Source organism: Prionailurus bengalensis, chromosome A2, assembly GCF_016509475.1.
Source record: "Prionailurus bengalensis isolate Pbe53 chromosome A2, Fcat_Pben_1.1_paternal_pri, whole genome shotgun sequence".
In the NCBI taxonomy this organism is placed as follows: domain Eukaryota; kingdom Metazoa; phylum Chordata; class Mammalia; order Carnivora; family Felidae; genus Prionailurus; species Prionailurus bengalensis.
The window spans coordinates 62173308-62198156 of NC_057348.1; the positions used below are offsets into that span (position 1 = coordinate 62173308).

General features: G+C 53.9%; 2 protein-coding genes across 3 annotated transcripts in view; both read right to left on the bottom strand.

Moving 5' to 3' along the window:
* Positions 1-3609, bottom strand: part of PKD1L1 (polycystin 1 like 1, transient receptor potential channel interacting) — a 115331-nt gene extending 111722 nt beyond the window's left edge. Inside the window, 1 exon segment of the mRNA XM_043588424.1 lies at positions 3056-3609. Coding sequence (XP_043444359.1) covers positions 3056-3118 — 63 coding nt within the window. The 5' untranslated portion in view covers positions 3119-3609.
* A 108-nt stretch (positions 3610-3717) lies between these two features.
* Positions 3718-16814, bottom strand: HUS1 (HUS1 checkpoint clamp component). Of its 2 annotated transcripts, none has more exons than XM_043588423.1 (8): positions 16677-16814; positions 15512-15639; positions 15251-15427; positions 13013-13120; positions 11673-11747; positions 7126-7225; positions 5884-6003; positions 3718-3891 (listed from the first exon to the last, which is right to left on the bottom strand). In XM_043588423.1, exons 1-8 carry the CDS (start codon positions 16726-16728, stop codon positions 3809-3811), a joined length of 843 nt encoding a protein of 280 aa, XP_043444358.1. In that variant the 5' UTR covers positions 16729-16814; the 3' UTR covers positions 3718-3808. The 2 variants fall into 2 exon arrangements, with proteins under 2 accessions (XP_043444358.1, XP_043444357.1); XM_043588422.1 differs by lacking the exon at positions 16677-16814 and adding an exon at positions 15786-15970.
* Between the last annotated feature and the right edge of the window lie 8035 nt (positions 16815-24849).

Here is a 24849-nt window from a genome sequence, read left to right on the forward strand (position 1 = left end):
GGGTACGGTCACTGGTGTCAGCCCCATCCACTCCTCTGTCCCTTTATCTGGAGTAGCGGCCCCCTACATCCTCACCAAACACAGCTACCGTGTACAGATAACTGAGACATCAAAAAGCAGAGAGCAAATCAGTGTGGGAAACTCATTTGTGGCCATGCAAGTCCGGGGCGGGAATCCTCAGGCAGGTGGGGCCCCGAAGCCCCTGCACAGCCGAGCGGTGCCACCACCCACCCACTCCAGGTCATCCCAGACGTGTCCAACAGGAAGGGAGGTCCCCTGTGTGACTAGGAACAGAGGAGCCAGCCAGCACCCCAAAATCACACTGAGCGTTACCCTCCAATGTGACAAGACTGCAGGCCCCAGGCTCTGGCGGAGCCCCTGCGCGGAAGGTGAGCAGTGTGCCCCCAGTAATAGGAGGAGCAGAGGGGAGGACAGAGCAGGAGGGGAGGCTCAGCCCCAGTGGCCGCTGCCAGCAGGGGAGGACCCCGCCCAGGAAACCAGACTTGGGGTCTCCCCCCCATGGTGTTCTGCTGGGCTGGTCACCCTCCGCCAGGAGCTGTGGTCACAGTGTGCGGTAACTGCTGACCAGCAGCAGACCCCCCAGGACCAGTCTCGTGTGAGGTTTTCACCCGATGGCTGCACTTCAGCTCTAGAGGCCTTGCCCGGGACTGGGGTCAGCATCTCCCCAAACCTCCCCGGGGAGAACAGGGCTCTCCCCATGCAGGGCACGGTCAGTGGGGCTCAGGGAGGCGGCCCCCTGCCCCATGCTCCCAGGGATCTCCGCTCATCACAGACCTGGGAAGCCCCACCAGCCTGGATGCTGGCAACTGTCCGCACCCCTCACCACAGATGCGGCAATCACGCTGCCACGCACAGCACCTTGTGGACGCGGACGCAGTGCTGTGACCTTCCTGCAACACGACTAGTGAGACTTCAGCTCTCTGCTTAGGAAAGGATGCATGTGGAAATGCAGAATCTAAAGTCCGATGTTCCGGAAACTCTAGTTGCCAGGTGATTATGGACTGCATTCAAGTAACAAATATTATTGCTCAGTCTTTTAAAACATAATTTTTTTTTTGTTACAAAACTCATCATAAGAGTTCTAGAAAATACCCTGGTTTACAAAGATCGAAGTAAAACATTCAGCAATGATCAGGTGTAGGTGCTGGTGTAGGTTTTCCAGCCCTTCTCTCCCCTATAGACACTCGTGTCCTCAGAACCAGAGTCACACAGTACACACGAGTGTCTGGGCTTCTTTCTGTGACGAACTGTGCACCGTAAACACCATGCTGGCCAGGGCGCTCCTTCTGCAACGTTGCTGTTAGAGTAGGAAATACTGTCGAACCACGGATGATTCAACAAATCCCCCATAAACTCATATTTAGGATATTTCATGTTGTTTCAGTACAAGAATATTAGAATACCTCTGATTATAATCCGTGTGTCAATTCCTATAAGCACAAGTAGTGGATGAAAGGGCACATGGCTATTTTGAAGGCTCCTTGAAGGCTCCACACGTAATAAATATCCAACCCGACCCCAGCAGGCACTGTCTGCCGGCTAAGGTATCTCCTTGTCCCCCACAGAGGGCTCCTACCTGCTGGCTCAAGGACACCCCAGGGGCTCAGGATTCCTCGTGGACCCCCCCACTGGAATCCACACAAAAGGACACAACTGTATCTCTTCAAAGTGAAGCCCCGCCCATCTGGCCACACCCATGACAACCTGAATGCCATTCAACACCTTCCCTGTCTGGGCACAGCTATGGTTCTGGCCCAGGAAAATGTGGAGGTCATGTTCCAGGGTCGCTGGACTGGGTCCTGTGCCAGGCCCGGAGGGACCCGCATGAGCTGCCAGGTCGGGTATTCCTGCACACCTCTGAGCCAGCACAGGGGATGGGGGCATGAAGGAGGGGGCCTGAGCACAGAACAGCCATGCAGGGGTTATCTCCAGGGTGCGGGACACGACTGAGACACCTCAGCACTCCCAGGTGCCAGTCCCGAAAGAAGTTAACCTTTCAAATTACGTGCTTGTTTCTAAGCAGACTAAACCGCTATTCCCAACCTACCAGATTTTCACCCTGGTATACTGCCCAATAAAGCAGCACCCTGGGCTCCCCTAAGTCTGCGGTTTCCACCAGCTTCCCCGGCGGTGGAGGGACAGCCATCCTCATTCAAGGCTCTGAGGGGCCGGTCCTGAGGCCGGGCCCTGGGGAACACCAAGCGGCAAGTCCTCCAGAGAATCAGAAACAGACCCCACCGTACTGACCCCCAGGGAAGGCTGCGTGGCCAGTCTGCACAGACTCGGGCCATCCATAAAACCATCAAAATCCGGCATTACTTAAACAAACACTGTACAAACCAGAGAGAAATTACATGTGGTTTAGGACATTTAAAAACTGCACGTAAACGTGCTTTCCTACAGCAGATTTAAGACAATGACACTCTCCCAGACTTAGGAAATGACTGGTGAACACGGACTCTGAAAGGTGGGACTCATCATTCCGGCCACACAGCGGAGCCTGGAGGAGAGGGCTTCCTATCAGACGCTGGGGCCTGGGTGCCACTCCCATCCCCGCCACCAGCCGTGTGGCCCCGGGCAGGTCACAAAACCCACTCGGCAAAATCTCAGGTGTCTGAGCAGCTGTGCCCATGTCACCTGACGCCGGACAACAGAATGCCAAACGCGGGCTACGCGCTGGAGCAGAGAACGGGCCCTGCTGTGTCGGACAGATGAAGGATGTGCTACTTTACTGCTAACTTACACTCACAAACAGCATTCTATCTTCGTTATATGTTAAAAATCGTTTAAATAATCAGAAGTAAACAATTTTCCAGGTTGGTGACTAATACATTTTCGGTAACCAAAACAAAACAAACAGAAAAAAACAAAACAGAGCCAAACCGCTTTTGTAAACTATTTTCAGGCACTGCCCCATTGAACATCACGATTTCTAAGTTTGACGCTGCAGCTAGAATTAACTTTGCTACAAGCCGAAGAGAGATGTGCTCACTTAGGGTGACGTGAACAAATGTTCTGCCCCATCTGAACTCACCTGACAAGCAGCGGAAGAGGCACTCAAATACCTAGCTGGCACCGAGTACTCAGAAGAGGCCATGAAGGAAACTTTCCACGTTGCGGATTTCCCACTTGTTCCTCTTCCTCAGAGCAACTGCCTTACTTCTCGGCTTTGTCGCGTGAGTTAAGACACTGTTCACGACGTCCCCATCCACGGGGCAGAGGAGAGGCCGCCACGGTGGGACGTGACGGGGCGGGCCCCAGGGGATGAGACGTGGTCTTGGCCCCGAACACAGGCTACTGGAGTTCTCTGTCCCTCCCCTACACACGCGGCTGTGCTTTCCAGAACATCAGAAGGCCGAGCACGGCAGCCCGCGGACCACGGGGGACACGAGATCCGAACGTCAGGGGGAGACAGAACGGGGAGGATCGTGACCCAGGACGGACAATGGCCCCGGGAACCTGGGAGGACCGGCAGCTAAGGCTCCACACACTGCAGCCAGACAGCCCCCCACAGACCCCGTGACGCTCTGCGCAACCAAGGCAGCGGGAGGGCTGCCCTCGCCTGTCATCCGGCTCCGGGGAGCAGAGCCAGGGTCGTCGGGCTGCTCCTAGAAGCCTCGGCTACCTGAAGCCTGCATAAAGAAACTCTTCCTTTTCTTTGCCGCGTCTTAACAAAACAGACATGAGAACAAGAAGCAACATGAAGTAGTGTGTTTATCCAACTGTGCTCCGCAAGCTCCAGTTCCCGCCAGCAAGGAACCGAGGGAAGAGAGGGGCCGGACACAGCCTACGAGAAGGCCGGGATGAAGTACTGCAGGGAGACGTCCTCGTGGAGCAAATCAAAATGGACGATCTTGTTGCTCACGATGTCTGGGGAGAGAAGAAGACCTGTCACCACAAGGGCCGCAGCTGGCGCTTGCACGCGGGGGCCCCTCTCCTGGAGCCCGGTCTTGCTGCGGCTCCACTCCCCGCGACGTGACCGCCCACAGCCAGGGAGACGAGGCCCAGGACCCTGGTGAGAGGCCCTCATTTGCCAAATCAGTGTCGTTCTAGGAAAACGCGTCTGCCACCCACGAGCAAGCTAAGTGAGGTGAGAAGGCCTAGCACGGTGGCCCGCGGACCACGGGGGACAGGCTGCAGCGCAGGCCGGAGCGCAGGAGGGGCCCGGGTCAGGCGCCGCGCCGTGCAATGGCAGGTGCACAAGCCCAGAGCGAGGAGTTCATCACTCTGCTCGATTCCACAGCAGTGAGCGCTGGAGTGAGGGAAGCGGCCAGGACCACAGCCACTGAGGGGGCGGGGACAGGACTGCGCCGGGGAGCCAAGGGCAGGCCTCAGAGGCAAGCAGGGCTGGGGCTGGACGAAGTCTGTCAGGGTTGGCCGGCCGCAAGTGCCAAGCCGAGGAGGGAGCAGTCCCAGGGAATGGAGGCCGGGAAGGGGCACGGCGCCAGCAGGAACACCTTCCAGGAGCCGTGGCGGCTGGAGACTGAGGGCAAAGGGCAGCCAGCATGCCGTGGAGGCGGGACAGTGGAGAAGCGGACCTGGGGGACGCCACCACGGAGGCAGAAACTATAGGCACAGACGCAGGGCTGAGGGACTAAGGAAAGGGTAGGAGCAATCCAATTTTGCTTTGTCACAATCTGCCACTTCTGGGGACTCCAAGTCACCTTCCCCAAGGCACAGGCAGCTCAGACGGCTGTCTCGCCTAGAACAGACAAGCTCTCTGTCCTGGGCGGGCCATGAGGGCGAGGGCAAGGGCGTGCACAGGGCCAATGCCGCCACGCTGCATGGGGTCGGGCTGCGTGACCCGGGTACCACCTGGACTGCTAGCCAGGACCGCGGTTGCGCCACCCGGCAGCGGTCAGGAGCCTGGCAGCAGGTGGGAGAGCTGTCTGGAGTCTGTGAGGACCCTGCGCTGAGACACAGCCACTGCCCTCAGCGTCATGAATGTGCGCCAGGCCAGGCCAAGGGTTCTCAGCATTCGGTGCAGGTGGACACCAGCACCCGCCCTAAGGCCCAGCTGCACCAGCTCCCTCCCTCACCCCGGCCCTCTGTCCTCCACACAACCCCTCACACCCCATCACCCCTTCCAGTGCCTTCCTGATGCGCTAACTGCCCACCCGTGATCTGTTTCACTTTCTGTCTCTCTTGGAGGGCTGGCATTCCTTGGCACAGCCACCTAGCATCTTCTATTCCTTGTCCTGGGTGCGGACGATCTGGCGGCCGTCCCCGGCTCCGCCCACTGGTGCTGCGCATGCAGCCTGATGGTTCTTCCACAAAAGGTGTAGCTCCCTTCCACTTGCTGTGGTCAGAGTGACAAGGAGACAGAAAGAGCCTCGAAAAGTTCAGGGCGAGTAAGCCCTCCCTCATGTGTGGTCAATGAATGCCGAGCCGAGAGGCAGGTGTATGGCTGAGGAAGACAGATAGGACCCACCACGGTCACAGGGCTGGCAGGAAAAGTCAGCAGTCGAGGAGAAACGGGAGAAACGGGAGTCGAGGAGGAACTGCTAAGGTTTAGACACAGAGGGGAAATAAAGGCATACGAGGGGACCTTAGTCTAAGTCCAGTGGAGTCAGGGGCTATGGCTGTCGGGCCAGATTAACAGAGCAGCCTGGACGACCAGCAGCCGTCCTCCGGAAGCTTCTCCTTAGGCGCAGACCCACGCGTGGTGGCCGGCAGAGGCAGCCGAGCCAGCGTGGCTGCAGGGCCCCGGATCAGAATCTCTAGGTCCTGCTGAATCCGGGAAAACTGCCCTGGGAAACGGGCCCACGTGACCGAGCTGTTCTGCACTTAGGAGAGTGCGCAGATGTGAGACCCACCCCGCCCCCCCCCAACCCCCCGCAGGCGACCCAAACGTGCACTCACTGCACACGGCCTTTGTCGGGTTCACTTGCTGTCCGGCGAGGAACTGAAGGAGCCTCCGGATATCGATGCGCACCTCGGCCATCTGCTCCAGGTTTCTATCCTGAGATGCGTCTTCAGAGGCTGAAACGACATGCACAGCTCGGGGGTCGGGGGAGCCCGGAGGCGGCAAGATGCCTGTTTAGATCAATGATCCACGTGACTGCCGGCTCTTGGAGCCTGGAAATGCTGCCAGACGCTAAGCAAGCATTTATCAAGTCCTTCTCTTTAAACTACGTGGCAGATTTCCAGAGAATCTTCACTTACAGTGACATGAAATCTGACCTGCTGTCCCCACTGCAGTGGAAGAAAACTCATGTGTCATTCCCCTGACATACACGGAGGAGCGGGACTGTCAGGCGCTAATACGAGACTGAATGTTCTAAAGTGGAATGAAACGAGAGAACAGGTCCTTGCAACTCCGGCAAACACCAAAGACCAGACCCTCTATGCAATTTATCAAACTAAAGAAAGTGAGTGTCACCAAGCTCAGTCCCTGCGCACAACGATTAGCAAAGCCTGCATCACACGGATTTCCCTTGGCAGGAACGTATGCCCTTTGCCACCAAGTGAAAACCCCTCGCTACGCTACGCCACGACGGGTCATCGACAAGCCAACTTGTGGTGATAGATCCAGACTGTAAAAGTGGTGGCCCGTCCTGTGTTTGGGAGGGAGGCTGCGCAGAGCTGAGCCCGTTTCGCGCGACCGGCGGACGTCCCCGGGACCCTGCCTCGCGCCCGCGGCACCACCCGCCGAGTGTGTCATCCAGGCCTCGAGCCCTGCCGGCACAGATTACCCGGTCAGTGACCCCATTGTCCCCTGCTACTGAACTGGTCCCACGGTCTCTGTCGCCGTGTAGGGAGGAAAAATCTGTCAGGTGAGGAAGGCATCTGTTAATCTGATTTCATAAACACTTGGGACGTACACAGGAGGGAGGAGACCTTCTGCACCTTGTGATGCCGCCCCAGGTGAGAAGCGGGCAGATGGGCACTAAAGAGCTGCCAGGGCTCCTGGGGACCATGGGGCAGGCACTGCCCTCAGGCCCAGGAGGCCGACCTTCCCTGCTCTGGCCTCGGCTGTCTATTCTCTCCCCGAGCGTGAAACTCGGGCAGCCGAATTCCACCCGTTCTCCAGGCAGAGATCTCAGCAACTGTGCACCTGAAACAACGTATTAAAGGCAAAACACAACCCGCCAGAAAACTCACCTGACGGAGGGTTCCCGAGATCCTTAAAGTGCGTTGTAACGCACACTAGCTCCGTTTCTATTTTCAAGTTCAATTCTCCATTTAGGTTTGCTTCAATGATCTGCAAATTGAGTATTTTACAGTCTTAAAAAAGCAAAGCAAAACAAAAGGGGTAAAGGGGGAAAGAAGACATCAGCTTCCACGAAACCAGGTGACAAGGCCACCCCACAACGGCACCAAGACCCACCCAGCACCAGCGACACAGGGAGCTCAGAAATGCCCAGAGGGGGGCCCGGAGTGGAGGCCCGGAAGCCGTGTTGGGGGGTGGGGGGGGCCTGGCAGGGCACATGGGGCAAGGGGCGGGGAGGCCGCAGGAAGAGCCTGTGCTGAGAAGAAATCCCGGGAGCAAATGTTCAAGGTGAGCGAAACAGGGGTGTGGGGCTTACAGGAGAGAAGGAGAAAGAGGAAGAGGTGATGCGGGGAGGGCTGCTATGGCATGCAGTGGGGCGGCAGTGTGCTGTGACAAGCTGTGGCCACAACAGGACGGAGAACCCGGAGTTCTGGAGCGAGAAAGCGTCTGGTCCGCTCCCACGGCTACAATGAAAACCCACGCTCTAAGAGAACTCCTGAAAGGTCTGTGGTCAGGCTCCAAATGGAGATCTTGTGGCAGGGGGATGAGGGGGAGAGAGAGAGAGAAATCCCTGGCCAGAGGGCATCTGGAGCCCAGCAGGTGCTACAGAGTGGACGCGAAGCGTAAGGGATTAGGTCTGGCTCATCAAGGGGACAGATGAGAAAAAAGAGCCTGAGTCAAGAGTCGGGGGAGCTGGGAGGCGACCAGACCTCATGCAGGCACAGAGTGGGAGCGGATGAGATGAGAGGATCGAGGATCGCAGAGGGAAGGAGACCAGGAGGGCACAGCAGGTGGGCCCAGAGAGTGCAGTAAGAGGAAATGAGATGGATGGACAGACGGAAAACAGGAATTATGGAGCAACACAGAGACCACACGCCCTGGAGAGAGCCACAGGTAAAACACGAGGTAGTCCACGTCGTCCAAAAGGAGAGCCAGAAGAGGGGCCACCTCTGGGGACGCTGCCCGCGCCTTGAGGGAAACTGGCCCCAAACAGCTCATGGTGGCTTCTGAGGGGATGGAAAAGCCCCCAGTCCCTCTCCAGGCCTCTCCCCCCTCATTAGAGCCCCCTGCTCACAGGGAGACACTGGAGGGGCCGCACCGGACCCCGTGCACCTGGAGACTAACCAGTGCTGCCCCCACTAGTCCTTCCCAAGTGACCGGATAGATGGCCGCTCTACAGGACTGTGAGCCCTTCACCGTCCCCGTGCAGTGCAACCTGCATCTCCACCGCCTATGGGCAGAGACCGTAGAACCACGCTCTGTTCTGACAACTACTACACACAGGAAGGGACCGAGGAAATTAGAAGCTGACCAACTGCCCTGTTTTCAGCTGGCCGCACCCTGGGTCATAGCTACAAATGCAGCATAACCACAAAACCTTGAGAATTCGTGGGAATGTGACCCTCTATTTAAAAACCAGGAGCGGAGGTTGGCAGGGGAGATTTCCAAGTTCAGAAAGGTCTGGAGACGTTGCAGCGTCCAGTCGCTGGTGCCCCTCCACACTCCCAGCACACAGGGTGCCGGCCACCCCACCCCCAACCCCCTGCCTCCTACCCTCCCATCCCGGCCTCTCCCCTGCCTGTGAGGGGCAGCACACCACCCCAGGACCCACCTCCCACCCTCCCATCCCGGGGGCCTCTCTCCCACCTGTGAGGCTTCTGAGGGTCAGACAACATTCCTTCCAAGCTCCACCCTCCACACCAACCCTAGGGTTTTTTAACGGGACAGGATCTACCAATGATGTTCATAGTAAGATCTGTGCCACCGAACAGCTTCCAGTTTCACTCATCTGATTTCTCTTCCCAAGTCTGCATCTGCCCATTTCTAACGCCCAGCAGGTCTTGGGGAGCCCGTGTGGCAGTTTGCAGGTCAACATCTTGTTCACCCACCAATACAGGACGGTGTGTGAGGCAATGGAAAGACAAAGGGGCAGCGGGGGACCCAGGATGGTGGAGGTGCCCTGCCTGCACGCTGGAGGCAGCTACATCTACCTACACTGAGTGAGCAGCTCAGTACCCCTCGTTCGTGTTCCTCAACACCGGTGAACTCCAAGCATTTCTCATTCTAGAAACAAAACCAAAACCTTTCTGAACTTGACTGAGCTAGTATCTCTGAGGGTTTTTTATTATTATTACTTAAAATATGTTTTTTAATGTTTATTTACTTTTGAGAGAGAGAGACAGAGTGTGAGCAGGGGAGGGGCGGGGAGGGGCAGAGAGAGGGAGACACAGAATTGGAAGCAGGCTCCAGGCTCTGAGCTGTCAGCACAGAGCCCAATGGGGGGCTTGAATTCACGAGCCACGAGATCATGACCTGAGCTGAAGTCAGAAGCTTAACCGACTGAGCCACCCAGGTACCCTGGCATTTTTTTTTTTTTAAGGTTATAGTTTTAAGTAATCTCTACACCCAACGTGGGGCTGGAACTCATGACCATGAGATCGAGAGTCACATGCTTTCTGTCACATGACAGAGCCAGCCAGGCACCCCTGAGGCTTTTAACATTAAGTAGAAAACAGTCCTCCAACTTCACTATTGCATAGTATCGGAATCGTGCCCTCAAACGTTAAGTGTTTCTTGTCAACTTTATTGGTGAACCCAGAAATACATTGTTGTATTTCTAAGCACATTCCCATAGAATCTGGAAATAATATGGGATTAAAACAACACACAACAATCTGTAAACTCTCGCTGCTTTTGAAAAACAGTGGTTTTATATAGACTTAATTCAGGAAAGCAGCTCGCGGTGGTTCCGGATTCACTTCAGCCTTTAACGCTCTCTTCCACTTTCTTCCGAATCCAGAAATCTGAGTCATCACATGATTAGCTCTACGTCCCCTGAGCACAGCCAGTGTCTGGTGCACGGCCACCGTTCTGCCACTACCCAGGGAGGGAACTGACAAACGACGGGTCTCTGACCCCCGGCCGCTTATGTCTACTCTGGAACTCACCAGAATGCTGCCCTCACCAACATCCTCTGTCTCTTAAGGGTCTGGATGGGATCTTGCTTCTTCCAGTGATCTTCTCAATGGTAATTACCTACCACTCTGCAGCGCTGACTCAATGCACTGAACATAAGGTACCTACCTCTCCATCTGTGGAAAGTTGCAAAGCCCCCGTGAAGGTGCGTAATCCTGCCCACTTTGGGTAACACCCAGGACAGGGCCCATAGGTTGGGTAGTGTGGCCAGGAGGGGGCCCAGGTCTGTGTGGCCCCAAGGACTCCCCTTTGCCACCAGGTCACTACACTGTTCCACCTGCTGTCACCACTAAGCTGATGTACATAGCTCTGAGTGGCTTGTAAGCTAACAGGTGACGCACAGCAGGACACAGCTCCCACCATGGGCACAGGCAGGACCGTGTCAGACCCCAGCACACACACACCTCCCGTCCTGAACCGGAAGCTCAGGTGGGCTGACAAGCCCTCAGGGGCTGGAGTCTGAGGTGGCACCTGCAGACGGCAGGGACTCCTGGACCCCGCACATGTCTTCCCTGCTCCTACATGGGTCCCACACGCACCGCCCCACGGCCGCATCCCCCACTGAAGGAGGTGGGGACAAGGCTGTGAGTCTCAGCAAGGGCCTCCTAGCACCTCTGGGACGGGGATGTGAGAGTGCTAACGCCCTCTCTTCCCTCATTCTCTTGCCACGACCTTCATATGCAGAATTCTGGTCATCTAGTCATGCTCACTATGCACTTGGCCACCCTGACTTTCCACCGAGTATTCCAGACTGCAGTGGCCGCGCCACAAATTTTTTGTTTTTAAACATTCCAGAGAAGAGAAAAACACCTCCAATGACTCGGTCTGTCTCAGCGACTTTGCTGACTCATTTCCACGGGACCGAAAGAACAAACAACCAGATCCTTGGATTAATTGCCCTGGTTTTCCCTGTGGGCCTCCCTGAGCCTCTCTGCAGGTGCCCGGACTCGCCGCAGAGGAGGCCCCCAGCCTGACGACTGGCTCGACGTGAAAGCCGTCACAGGACACCGGCGTTCTGGGACAGCTTGGACCTGCGCTCGCCGAGACACGTGGTACGTGGACAGGACGCTCGGCTGTGCTGATACCAATGATTTGTTAAAGAAACACACATCAGCAAATGAAACGTGACGCTCTGTCCGGGGCACAAGAATCTGCTGAAAGCATCCCTGACGCACTATAAACACGACTACGAGGGGTCAGGGCAAACACAAAGGCTCCCACTACGAAGGGGGCTGAAAAGCACTAGAACAGCTTCTCAGGGCATCTGAGACTGCAGGCTCTCCACCACAGGCCGGGTCCTCGAGCCTGCCTCGGCAGGGGGACCTGCACCCTGGGACGCCACCAGGTGAGCGAGGATGCACCCACACCTCTGCCAGGCGAGGCTTCCTCCCAGGACACTCAGCCCGATCCTGACACCTCCAAGATGCTGGGAAAGCTCTTCGCTAAACAAGTGACCACTTACAAGGTGATTGCTGATGTTTTTCATTTTTTCCACGATGCTCTTCATGGTCTTCAAGACTGGCAAATAGATGCTAACCTGCACAATGGAGGAGAAAAACCATTAACGCAGCCAAGGACAGACGGCACTCACCACCTATGTCGGAAACGTGCAGTTGCTTAGAAGCTCTGAAATCCTGTTTCCAAGTTGTGGGAACAGAGCTCCTTTAAAACTAGGAAAAGAGGGGCGCCTGGTGGGCTCAGTCGGTTGAGTGTCTGACTTCGGCTCAGGTCATGATCTCGGGATTCGTGGGTTCGAGCCCCGTGTTGGGCTCTGTGCCGACAGCTCGGAGCCTGGAGCCTACTTCGGATTCTGTGTCTCCCTCTCTCTCTGACCCTCCCCCGTTTGTGCTCGGTCTCTCTCTGTCTCAAAAATAAATAAACGTTAAAAAATTAAAATTAAAAAAAAAAACAAAACTAGGAAAAGAAAACAACCCTACAACCTTACTGACCCCCGCCTGCCTCCGGGACACCTTGGCGCCCTTGTCCCCGTGGCGTCCACCTGGTTCCAACGGGGTGGCCCTCCCGCTGACGTGCACCGGTACACGCCCAGGCGCCCACGTCCCCATGGTGTCCTCCCGGTTCCAGGGGGGCGGCCCTCCCGCTGAAGTGCACCTGCGCACGCCCAGGGGACAGGACTCAGCACAGCCCGCAGGGCCACCTGCCACCTCACAGACGCTGCGGGTGGGTCGGGCCCCAGCGCTCAGACCCTCAGACCCGGCCCCCGATGTTGCTTGAGACAGCGTGGTCTTCCTCCCGGTCAGTGTGGATGGCCTCCCAGAGTCCAGTAATATAGCCTACGCGATATATTTTCACAATTCCTTCTTGCTCTGATGTAAGCAAAATGTAAGGGACCCTCTGGCACCACACTCACTGTCAGGGGCTCTGGGACTCCTGGCAGCACGCCCGGAACAGCCCCGCCTCCTCGCTTTTACACGAACCCTGGACACCAGTCCTTATGGGACGAGGAAAACTCGAGTTCTGGGAAATGGACAGAAGTGACCTTGCCCCCAAGGACTACTCTAGGTTAGTCTTATGGAAGCGCTATGACTGAGCAGGACATTCTCTGTCCTGCGTGTGAAGCGTGTGGCGTTTCTACCATGAGCAGCACAGTCTAAAGGTGTTTTATATAAACAACGGAAGGCAAACATTCCAATTTTTCCCTGGAGAATCCTTTAAAAATGACTCTCGTTTCCTCCCAGGTACATACAATCTTCAAATGAAACGTATGGCGAGACAGTAACTAAAATCAGGGACTTCAAACCACACCATTTAGTTTGCAAGCAGAGGACGGGCATCACTCACGTCGGCGTCTGGGACTGTAGGCTCTTGCAGATCCTTCCACAATTTTCTAGGAATGACCCTAATGGGGATGTCATGTGTCACAACGCGGCTACTATTTGACACTGATAACTGCCAAGAGAGAACATGTTTTCATAACGTCAATGTAGAAAAACCAGAGTAACTGAAGAATAAGTAGAAGCCGACCCCACATCTACGTGGAATGTTCTCGACTCTTTCATCCGAGTCCATAAAACAAGTACTTCCGGCGTGGTGCCTGTCCTGCTGAGCCCTGTTGAAGTCGGGAGTGTGAGGAGTAAGTCACGGTCCCCATGTTCCAGGGACACAGATGGGTCAGGAAGCAAGAAAACAAACACGACCTTGTCTGAGCTGCATGTGACACACTGGTCACAGCCTGGAGGAAAATGAAGCAGTGACCAGATGAATGTTTGGGGAGGTTCCCAGATGGAGGGCAAGAAAGGCCTCTCCGAGAGGCAACATTTCAGATTGTGCCACAACATGGTGGGAAGATGGGGACGAGGGGAACCCTGTCCCTCACTACATGTGAAGCCGTGAGGCAGAAGCCAAACCGTCTGCTGAAGGAACCGAGACTGTTCTTTGTGAGCTCAGCATGCAGCAGTGTCTACACTGCTGGACAGAACCATGTTTATCCATGTCCAGGGGCTTCCGTGAAAGAACAGATTGACGTATCCTGCCCTTTTACTTATTTATTTTTAATTATTTACAATATTTATTCATTTATTTTGAGAGAGAAGGAGAGAGAGTATGAGTGGGCAAGGGGCAGAGACAGAGGGAGAGAGAATCCCAAGCAGGCCCCACGCTGTCAGTGCAGAGCCCGAGGTGGGGCTTCAACTCATGAACCATGAGATCAGGACCTGAGCCAAAATCAAGACTCGGATGCTTAACCTACTGAGCCACCCCAGCACCCCTAGCCTGCGCTTTTAGACAGAAAGCATCACACGTCACTATCCTGTTTCTCCTTAAACAAGTGAGGAATCACACAAGTTTGTCCTAAGGCGGGGAATACTCTGATCGGCTCTCACATAGTGAACAGGTGAAGAATCCGTTATCAGGAAGAACTTCAAACTGCGCACAGCGCTCGCACCAGAGTGGGGCACAACACACACAGCACGGGGGTGGGAGGGTGGTGGGGGCGGGGGGGGAGGCTGCCGATGGGAGGAGCGGCGCTGGACTGGCACTAACGGGAGAGGGGGTTTCAAAGAGCGAGAAGGGGACATTCCAAGCAGGAGCCCCAGGGTCCCCAAAGCCTGGGAGCTGGATTAGAATGGGACACTCCGGAGAACTACTTAGAAAGTGGGAGTAGGCGATGTGGCTCCAAGATGGACACATGGCTTTGAACAACACATTAAGATGTGAGAATGTCGTCCTGTGAGCTGTGAGTCTGGGGGAAGGGGGGCACGTCCTGAGGACAGCAGGTGTCAGATTCTTCTGGGAGCAGCACTGAACACACAGCAATTCTGGGAGATCAAGAGATCACCTAAAGGGATTACAGATGAGGTAGGGAAAACCCTTCAAAAGGGAAAATGTATAAAAACCATGATTTCTAGATGAAGGGACCACACCTCTAAGAGGAACAGAGATGCAGGGACACGCAGACTGGAGCAGAGGCAGAAGTGTTCCCACACGGGCAGAGGCAGCGTCCCAGCTGAGTACTGTGTGATTGCAGCACTATTTATACACGAGGGAATCTGACTCCAATAGAAAACAAGTATTTGTGGGCACATCTTTGCTTTTAATAAAACCAACTAGGGGCACCTGGGTGGCTCAGCCGGTTAAGCATCCAACTCCTGGTTTCAGCTCAGGTCATGAAATTCTTGGGGTTCTTTCACTCTCCCCCCCACCCCCCCACTCTCTGACCCTCGCTCAGTCTCTCTCAAAATAAATAAATAGGGGCTCCTGGGTGGCTCAGTCGGTTGGATGTCTGACTTCGGCTCAGGTCATGATCTCACAGTTCATGAGTTCGAGCCCTGTATAGGGGCTCTGTGCTGACAGCTCAGAGCCTGGAGCCTGCTTTGGATTCTGTGTCTCCCTCTCTCTCTGCCCCTCCCCCACTCACGCTCTGTCTTTCTCTCTCAAAAATAAATAAACATGAAATAAAAATAATAAACTTTAAAAAAATAAAAATAAAACCAACTAGCTTTCCACGTGTTATTAGAAAGCCTGGACTTGTAGCCACTTCTAGCCCTGCTGGGAAGTCCTGGAGCGCTCCCTCCTACTCACCAGCTCTATGGAGACCGTGAGGCAGGGGAAGTGTTTATTAGTCAGCTTGATCTTCAAGGCTCTGGCATTCTGGGCAGTTTTCAAAGCTCGAGATAAATTTTCCGATGTCAGCTCTAAATAAATCTCGTTGTTTTCAGCGGAGACACCTTCCATCTGAAATTCACTGAAGAAGTTCTCCTAAGGGCAGGAAAAGAGGGGTCCTCTGTCCCTTTGCAGTGGCCTTTGGGTGCGGTCCACAGGCTTCCAGAACCTTCTGCTCACCTGTTCCAGCTCACACCACATGCTCACGCCTCCGTTGGCCACTTTGTCGGAGAGGATGAAGTTCAGCTTATCCGGGCTGATGCGGAGGGTACAGGTTTTGGCAAGCTTGGCGATCATGTTGCTGACTCCTGCAGCAGGGGGTTAAAGCAAGGAATTACCAGGACAACTGAGCTTAGACAACCCCCTGAACATGGTGAAACTGCTGGTGGAAAAATAACCCACTGAAAGGGGCTTTAACACGGTCGGTCACACTGGCCCCCAATAACCCTCATACCAGGAGTGATGGAATGAAGAAGGAAGGCTGCGGGGAGGTTAACTGGAGCCCAGTGAGGCATTCACTCGCTCAGCCTGCAATGGGGCCCCCCAGGCCTGCAGCGCAAGGCCAAGGGCCAGTGCAGCCCGACCAGAAGAGATGTCTGTGCTGGATACACTGTCCATCCGGGACAGCAGCAGGTTTAAGATAAAAAACTCCGGGATGGAAATCAAGTTCCGTAAACAATCCTTGGCACCTGCTCTCTTGCCTGCCTGTCCTCACCCAGGTCCATTCACCCAATCCTTCACCGAGAGAAGCCCCATCCACTCCCATGGCCCCATCCTGCGGGGGAAGGGGGAGGGGGAGAGGGGTGTCCTGCCCCTTTGGCCCCAAGCCCCCTAATCCCCATCCCTTAATCCTCCCGCGAGCCCACATCCTCGTCCCCCCCCTTCCCGCGGGCTCCCATCCCCACGCCCCCCATCCCCGCGCCCCTCGACCCCCATCCCTTTCCCCCCACCTCCGTCCCCCCATCCTCCCGTGGCCCACATCCCTGTCTCCGTACCTCCACCCCTCCCGCGAGGGCCCACGCCCTCCACCCGCGTCACCCTACCTCTGTCCCCCCACCCCCGCGCCACCACCCCTTCCGTGGTCCCCGCCCCCATCCCCGCTCCCCCTCTCCCGTACCCCCTCCCGCGGCCTCCCGCCCACCATCCCCGCTCGCGCACCCCTATTCCCCCACCCCCGCGCCGCCGCCCCTCCCACGGGCCCACGGCCTCCGTCACAGCCCCGCACCACCCCCACACGGTCGTCCCGCGGCCCGCGCCCCCTCCCTATTCGCCCCCCGGCGCGCGCACTGCCTCCTTCCGGCCCGCGCTCTTCTCTACGCCCCGCGGCAGGCCCGACCCCGCTCACGTGTGAAGTGGTTCAGACACGCCGTGTCCACGATCTTGGCCCGAAACTTCATGGCGGGACACGGGCCCGCGCGGGGCTTCCGTCGGCAGCGGACTCGAGTCTCTTCCTAAGCGTCCCGCCGGAAACGCCGCCGCGCGCTCATTGGTTCCGCCGCCCGGCCCGCCCCGGGGGAGGCGGGGATCCCGGGTGACGTGCCCTGGGAGGCAGGGTCTCGCGTCACGCTCGGGGTCGCACCCACGTGGGAGGCGGGGTCTGGGTCAAGTCTGCGGGAGAGGGAGGTCCCGGGTGTCACTAGGGGTCACATCCCCGGGGAGGCGGGGTCCGGGTCAAGTCTACGGGAGAGGCGGGGATCCAGGATCCTGTCCCCCTGGGAGGCGGGGTCGGGGTCACACCCCCAGGATAGGCAGAGTTTGGGGTCAGGTCTGAGGGAGAGGAGGGTTAGGGGTCACACTCCGGCTCGCACCCTGGGAGAGGCGGGGTCTGGGTCAGGTCTCTGGGAGAGACAGGTCCCGGTGTCACTCCGAGTCACATCCCCGGGTTAGGCAGGGTTTGGGGTCAGTGTCTGGGAGAGCTGGGTCTGGGGTCTCTCTTCAGGTCACATACCCTGGGGAGGCGGGGTCCGAATCAGGTCTGCGGGGGAGGCGGAGATCCAGGGTCATGTCCCCGAGGGAGGCCGGTTTTCGCGTCACTCTCGGGATCACACCCCCGGGGAGGCGGGGTCCGGGTTAGGTCTCCTTGAGAGACAGGTCCTGGGGTCTCTCTCGGGGTCACGCCCCGGCGGAGGCGGGGTCCCGGATGTCAGATGAGGTCACACCGGGGAGGAGGGATCGAGTCAGGTCGGCCAGAGAGGCGGCTCCCAGTCTCACTCAGGGTTACACCCTAGGGGAAGGCGGGGTCAACGTCCCGAGGAGGCGGGGTCCAGGGCCACGACTGCAGGTGGGAGCCGGGGGGGGGGGGGGGGGGGGGGGGGGAAGGGGTGTACCCGGATCTGGTTCTGGTCACCCCCATGGAGAGGTGGGATCTTTTGTCAGTCCCTGGATGGGCTGGTCTAGGGTCAAGCCCCAGGGTGATCTTTTTGTGACTCTGGAGTCCTCAATCCTCAAGAATGGGAACTGTTTCTGAGGATTCACATTTTGAAAGAATTTTGTGACACCTATTTCCAATTGTTTTAAAACATTAAAAAGATCCTCTCCCTGTCTCTGCCCCTCCCCTGCTTGTGCTTTCTCTCTGTCTCTCCCTCAAAATAAACCTTAAATAATTTAAAACATTAAAAAGAAAACCCTTAGTTTATTTATAAAAGACTTGTCAGGGTGGCCAGTGACCTTTCAACATTAAATAATATTATCACTTAAATGTATACCTCTCTGGAGTAGGGCAGTTTATAACCCCCCTCCTGGCTCAGATGGCAGTGAGGAGGGAAACACAGGCAAGAGAAATGCAGCTTCAATGAAGCCTCACGGCTCACCGCCCACTGCCGGACACGTGACACATGCGGAGGGTCACCTTCCCAGACACCTGATGCGTGCGGGGGTCATCTTCCTGGAGGAACGCACGGTGCCCCCAGTGCCTTAATGTTTTTGTCTCATTAGAGACCGGAAGTAACCTTATCTTCACGGCACCAGCCCCTCGAGGTCCTGGAAGCCTTGCTTCCGATTCCTCAGAGACTGACTTTAAGTCTTACCCTTCTCCCTCCACTAACTTAAAAGTCTGTTATCCGCCTCTCCTCACAACCCCAGCGCAGCTCTCTCTGCCCGTGGGTCCTGCGTCCGTGCTGTTATAAAGTCACCTTTTTGCATCAAAAATGTCTCAAGAATTATTGCTTAGCCGTTGGCTCACGAATCCCACTTCATAATCTCATCAGTAGCACCGGTTGTGAATCCTTAGAAGTGAGGGTCTTTTTTTTTTTTTTTTTTTTTTTTTTTTTTTACCAACAACAACCAAAAAATGGGTTTATTCACAGGAATAGCAGAAAGGAGAAGAATGCTCTTTTGTGGAGAAAAAGGAGGAAATTGGGAGAGTTTGTTTTCAAAGACGGACTAGTAGAGAAAAGCAGGGCTTCTGGGCTGTAAGTTTTCTCCAGGAAGATTTGCAAGGGCGGTACATTTCTTGTAGGAGTTGGGATCTAGACCTTTCCCTGTTGGAGCCTGTAACTGATGTCTTGCTGTGGGCTCTTGGGGGGGGGGGCGCTATAATTGACACTCCTTCCTGTAATGGTGTGGAGGGGCCCCTTCCCCCTTCTAGCTCCTGGCTCCACTCCCCAGGCTTGGGCTTTCCCTTCATTCTCATATGGTAAAGACGGGGTATGTCAGCACTGACCTTAAGCAATAATCCTGCAAGTTTGTCTCAAGATGAATTTTACCAGATCCTAGTTAAAATTCTTTAAAAAATTTTTTTTAATGTTTATTTATCCTTAAGAGAGAGAGAGAGAACAGCATGAGTAAGGGAAGGGCAGAGCAAGGAAGGGACACAAAATTCAAAGCAGGCTCCAGGCTCCGAGCTGTCAGCACAGAGCCCGAACCCACAAGCCGTGAGACCTGAGCCAAACTTCGACGCTTAACCGACTGAGCCATCCAGGAACCCCCCCCCCCCAGTTAAATTCTTATAATGTACATGATAGAAATGATGGCAGAGAATTAAAAAAAACAAAATAGGAAATATACCTTCAACTGTATCCAGCATGGTTTTCCAAATACTATATTACCCATGTTAAGAATGTATTATTTTGGGGGGTGCCTGGGTGGCTCAGTCGGTTAAGCATCTGACATCAGCTCAGGTCATGATCTCACAGTCCGTGAGTTCGAGCCCTGCATCGGGCTCTGTACTAACAGCTCAGAGCCTGGAGCCTGTTTCAGATTCTGTGTCTCCCTCTCCCCTGCTCGGTCTCTCTCTCTCTCTCTCTCAAAAATAAATATTAAAAAAATGTTTCAAAAAAGAATGTATCTTTGTAAACAATGTTTCATGCAATATTGATGTTCATTATTTTTTTAATTTTATTTTTAAATTATCTGTACACCCAACACAGGGCTCAAACTCACAACCCCAAGATCAAGAGTCACCCCATTCCACCAATGGAGCCAGCCAGAAGCCCCTGCTCTTTACTTTAAATGACTTAATTTTATGCCATAAAAAATAAAACAGATTTTTTTAAACTCGCCAGGAAGACTTCTTTGATTTTACATTCTGCATAGACAAAGGCCCAAATAATAGAGGGAATTTTGCCCCAGCAATTATAAAATTAAGCTGGAATGCTGTTTACTTGAATGGGAAAAGGAATCTTCTGTATGAAGCCTCACAGTTTTCTTAAACTAAATAGATTCAATAAACCAATAATTCCAGTTCTGATCATTAAATATACAGACACTGCTACCCCAAGTTTTTTCCAAATGAGTGTGGGGTGAGGCGCAAGATCAGCAGTGATCTCTAGAAACCTGTGTGCTCTTGAGTTTTCTATCACCGAGCACTCTCCCTTTGCTATCAGTCCAGCCAGTAAACAGCCTTCGGATTTAAAAACCGGCCACACCTCAGCGGTTGGTAAATCAGTCCCAGGAGGATCTAGGGAACAGGGCTGGTGCTGTTTGTTATGTTTGTGTATTGTGCAAGGAAATGCCCTCATTTAGTCCTAAAATGGAAATACAGCTACAGTGTGGCAAATAAAAGCGTTTACTGCCTGTCTGTCCTGGAAGCTGCACACGCCCCATGGGGGGGCAGGTGACTGCTCACCTCCAGTCCCTGCGGGGAGGCCCATCTGTGGTCCCCCTGTCACGAGGCAGTGCTGGAAATCCTAAGCAAGGGGAAAGAGACTGGCACAGCTCAGAGCTTCTGCATCGGATCTGACAGGCGATATTTCTCTCTTTTTTTCTTTTATGTGAAAAAACTGTAAAATGAGGGTGTGCATACTGTAGAGGTGGTGAGAGAGCACGCCTTCTGACAACTGTACTGTTTACGGGATGGTTTTGCTTAAATAGCTTTTCAGCGACTTCATCTTTTAGACGTGGAAGGAAAAATACTTCAATAAATTGCATAAATCTTTTCTTAATGTTTATCATTTTTGACAGAGAGAGAGACCGAGCATGAGCAGGGGAGGGGCAGAGAGAGAGAGGGAGACACAGAATCTGAAGCAGGCTCCAGGCTCTAAGCTGTCAGCACAGAGTCTGATGCGGGGCTCGAACCCATGAACCATGAGATCATGATCTGAGCCGAAGTCATTCGCTCAACCGACTGAGCCACCCAGGAGCCCTGTACATTTCATAAATATTTTTTAAATTAACATTTGTGGAGCCCACGAGAGCTATGAGGCATGGTGCTCAGGGTTGGGGTTCTGAGGAAGGGGACACCCAGTACCAAGGACAAGGGACATGGGCATCTGTTGGCTACTGGGTCCCACATACAAGGTGCCATTGAAATAGTATCTGTCAGCAGGGTGAGTTAGATAACCATCGCTTCTACATCACCTTCTCCTGATAATATCACTTTGATAACAAACACCCATACGGCAAGTGCTATTACTGCCATCTTATTTTTTTAGATGTTTATTTATTTATTTTTGAGAGAGGGAGGGCAGGGGAGGGGCAGAGGGAGAGGGAGAGGGAGAATCCCAAGAGAATCTGTGCTGTTAGTGCAGAAGCCTGATGTGGGGCTCGAACCCACGAACCGCAAGATCATGACCTGAGCCGAAACCAAGAGTCAGATGCTTAAATGAGTAACCTGGGCGCCCCTATGACTCCCATTTTAAAGATGGGGGACTACAGAGAATTGGGGATGTGAGCTGCGGTTACAGCATAGGCTGTTTGGCTAATGGGCTGGTTACCTTAGGTGCGTTGGTTTGGCAGAAACGGTGACAGCTGGGAGCAGGTGGGAGCATCCTGTGGCCCTGAGGCTCGGTTCGTGGACCCTGCGCTCAAGAGAGGGACCAGATAGGACTGCGCTGAAGCTTCCCTTTCCTGTGCCGACATGGGTGCTGACATCCCGCCACCAGTGCGACCCGTCTGCGTCCTCGCGCTCAGGAAGGCACAGGCCAGCTCTCCGGCATCTGTCTTCTCTCCTTGTATCCTCACGGGGCTGTGGCTTTCAGATGGGCCACGGGCTCCCCCATGTGCCCAGCCAGCACTGAACCAGGTCACACTGGGGACCCCTGTCCCAGGTCTCTTGTGCCAGAAGCGTCCCGACTTCCCATTTCTGCATTTTGTCCTTTTAAAAATGTTCTTCCTTCTGTTTCTGTTTCTCATTCTCCCTTTACTTATTTAATATCCACCTTTCCCCCTGGGCCACGGGGAAATGATAAGACAGGACATATGTCCGCCCCGGAGCTCCCGGCACACAGCTCAGAAGACACTTGTCATTTCCTAAGTGACAAGAACACTAGCAGCATCTTACTGCTCTAACATGTGATCTTTGGCCCCATTTCCCGACTCCGAGCTTGTCAGTCCCTGGAAATTTCCTGGGTGATAAGAGCGCCTTTGAGGGGACTCTTGGTGCACCCCATGTACGGGCTGCTCACCAGAAGACCAAACCGTGATCCTAAGCTTGGAACTTTCAGTCCCACCCCTATTCCCCAGACTGGGGAGGGGGGCTGGGCATGGAGTTAATGATTGATCACACCAAAGTGATGAAGCCTCCTGAGAGTCCCAACAGGGGGCGCTTGGGTGGCTCAGTCTGCTAGGTGTCTGACTCTCAATTTTGGCTCAGGTCACGATCTAATGGTTTTTGTGAATTCGAGCCCTGTGTCGGGCTCTGCACTAACAGTGCGGAGCCTGCTTGGGATTCTCTCTCTCTCTCTCTCTCTCTCTCTCTCTCTCTGCCCCTCTGCTGCTCACACTGCCTCTGTCTTTCCCAAAATAAATAAGTAAACTTAAAAAAAAAAAAAAATCCCAACAGTACAGGGTTCAGAGAGCTTCGGCATTGGTGGACACATCCATGTACCGGGAGGGTGGCACACCCCAACTCCACAGGGACAGAAGCCTGTGTATGTGGGACCCTTCCAGACCTCACCCTATGTATCTTTGTCTGGCTGTTAATCCTTGTCCTTTATTATATAATAAACTGGTAAATATACGTATTTCCCCCAGTTCTGTGTTCTGGCAAATAACTGAATCCAAGGCGGGACAGGTGGTCATGAGAACCTCCAATTCGTAGCCAAGTTGGACAGATATTGTGGGGAACCTGGGGACCTGCCACTTGGCATCGCAGGTGAAGAGAGTCTGGTGGGACTGAGCCCTTAACCTGTGGTATCTGCACCGGCTCTGGTTAGTGTCTGAACGGAGCTGAACCACAGGATGCCCAGCTGGTGTCACAGACTTGCTTGGTGTTGGGGGAACAAAAGCCCACATCCAGCGTCAGAAAGTGGTCAGGTCGTCGTGTGAGAGTAGAGGAGAAACACGGCAGAAATGAGTTTTTCCTTTACAACCATTATGTAAGAAAGCAAAAGATCATGTCATAAAAAAGGTTTGATGTCTAAGTAGGTAATGTTTTCCCATGATCTGAAAACAAAATATTATGCAGTGGGACGTTTTGCTCCCACCCACGTGGGAATCCTCCTGCTAAACACTGCTGATGAATAACTTTCTAGGTACAAACAGGTATATACATGTATTTTTTTTTTTTTTTTGCACATGACATCTTGTTGAGTCAGAGGGTATACGCATCTGTAATGTCGCTAGATATCGCCACGTTCCCTGCGTCATGGTTGTTCCTGTTCACGTTTTCACCAGCAATGTGTGGGAGCCTGTTTTTCCAAAGCCTTTTCGTTAAAGTGTGATTGAACTTTTGAATTGTTCTAATTTCACTGCTGAAACAAGGTTCCGTGTCACTTTTTCCATTTTTCTTAAAACAAATACATTTGAATACTTTTTTATGTGTTTCTGTGAGCCCTCAGTTCATACTTTTGGGCTGTATTTCTGTACCTATTGATATTATTGTTGCCTTCTTGAGACTCTTGACATATGGGAAAGTAAGTCCTTCTGATATCAATGGAAAGTCTTTTTTTCCTATTTTGTTTAAGGTTTTGTTGGCCATGCAGAGGTTTTTTGTTGTTGTTGTTTGGGATGTAGTGGAATTTATGTTTTTTTCTTTTGTGGCTTCTGAAGCTTGAATCATACTTGGAAAGGTCTTCCTCTAGCCAGTGCCATGCAGGAATTACCACAGGGTTTCTTGTTTTATTTTTATGGTTTAATTACACCTGTTAATCTTTTACTGCGTTGGAGTTCCTCATGTTGTAAAGTGAGCGATGTGATTGCAACTTTATTTTCCTAATGAGCAGATAATTGCCCCAAGCCCAGTCTTGTTTTTCTTTTTTCTCTTGAGAGGTAGAGCGAGAGGGGGGGGAGCAGAGAGAGAGGAGAGGGAGAATCCCAAGTAGTCTCCACACTGTCAGCGCAGAGCTAGATGCGGGGCTCGATCCCATGGACCGTGAGATCACAGCCTGAGCTGAAACCAAGAGTTGGACGCTTAACCTACTGAGCCACCCGGCCGCCCCAGCAGTCGTGTTTCTTCCATCCCCTTTTGAGATGCCGCCTGCATCACATACACTGTTCCCACACAGATAGGGATCCATTTCTGACATACTGGAAAGACTTTCTTGTCTGTTCCACGGGTCTGTCAATGTTCTGGTACCACACCATTATTTAGCATCTCTCTCTCTCTCTCCTAAACGATTCCGGAATGCCAATCCCAGTGTGCGGGGTTTTCTTCTTCCACACCAAGCAATTCTCCAACACCAGGGGAGTGTCCTACAGTTCAACTCAAGTCTGACACTGTCTGCCTGGAGACGGCGTCCGAACCGCAGGCTGAGGGCTGGGTCCCAGAAGGCTGCCTCTCCCCCCACCCCTGCTACAGATGCCCGGGTGTCACCTGTGCTCCTGGCTCATGCCCCCCTCTTCTTGGGTTCAGTTAACTTGCTGGAGTGGGTCAGAGGAGTGAGAAACACTTTACTTACTGGATCACCAGTCTATTATAAAAGGACAGAACTGGGGTGCCTGGGTGGCTCAGTCGGTTAAGCGGCCGACTTCGGCTCAGGTCATGATCTCACGGTCTGTGAGTTTGAGCCCCGCGTCGGGCTCTGTGCTGACAGCTCAGAGCCTGGAGCCTGTTTCAGATTCTGTGTCTCCCTCTCTCTGACCCTCCCCTGTTCATGCTCTGTCTCTCCCTGTCTCAAAGATAAATAAAACGTTAAAAAAAA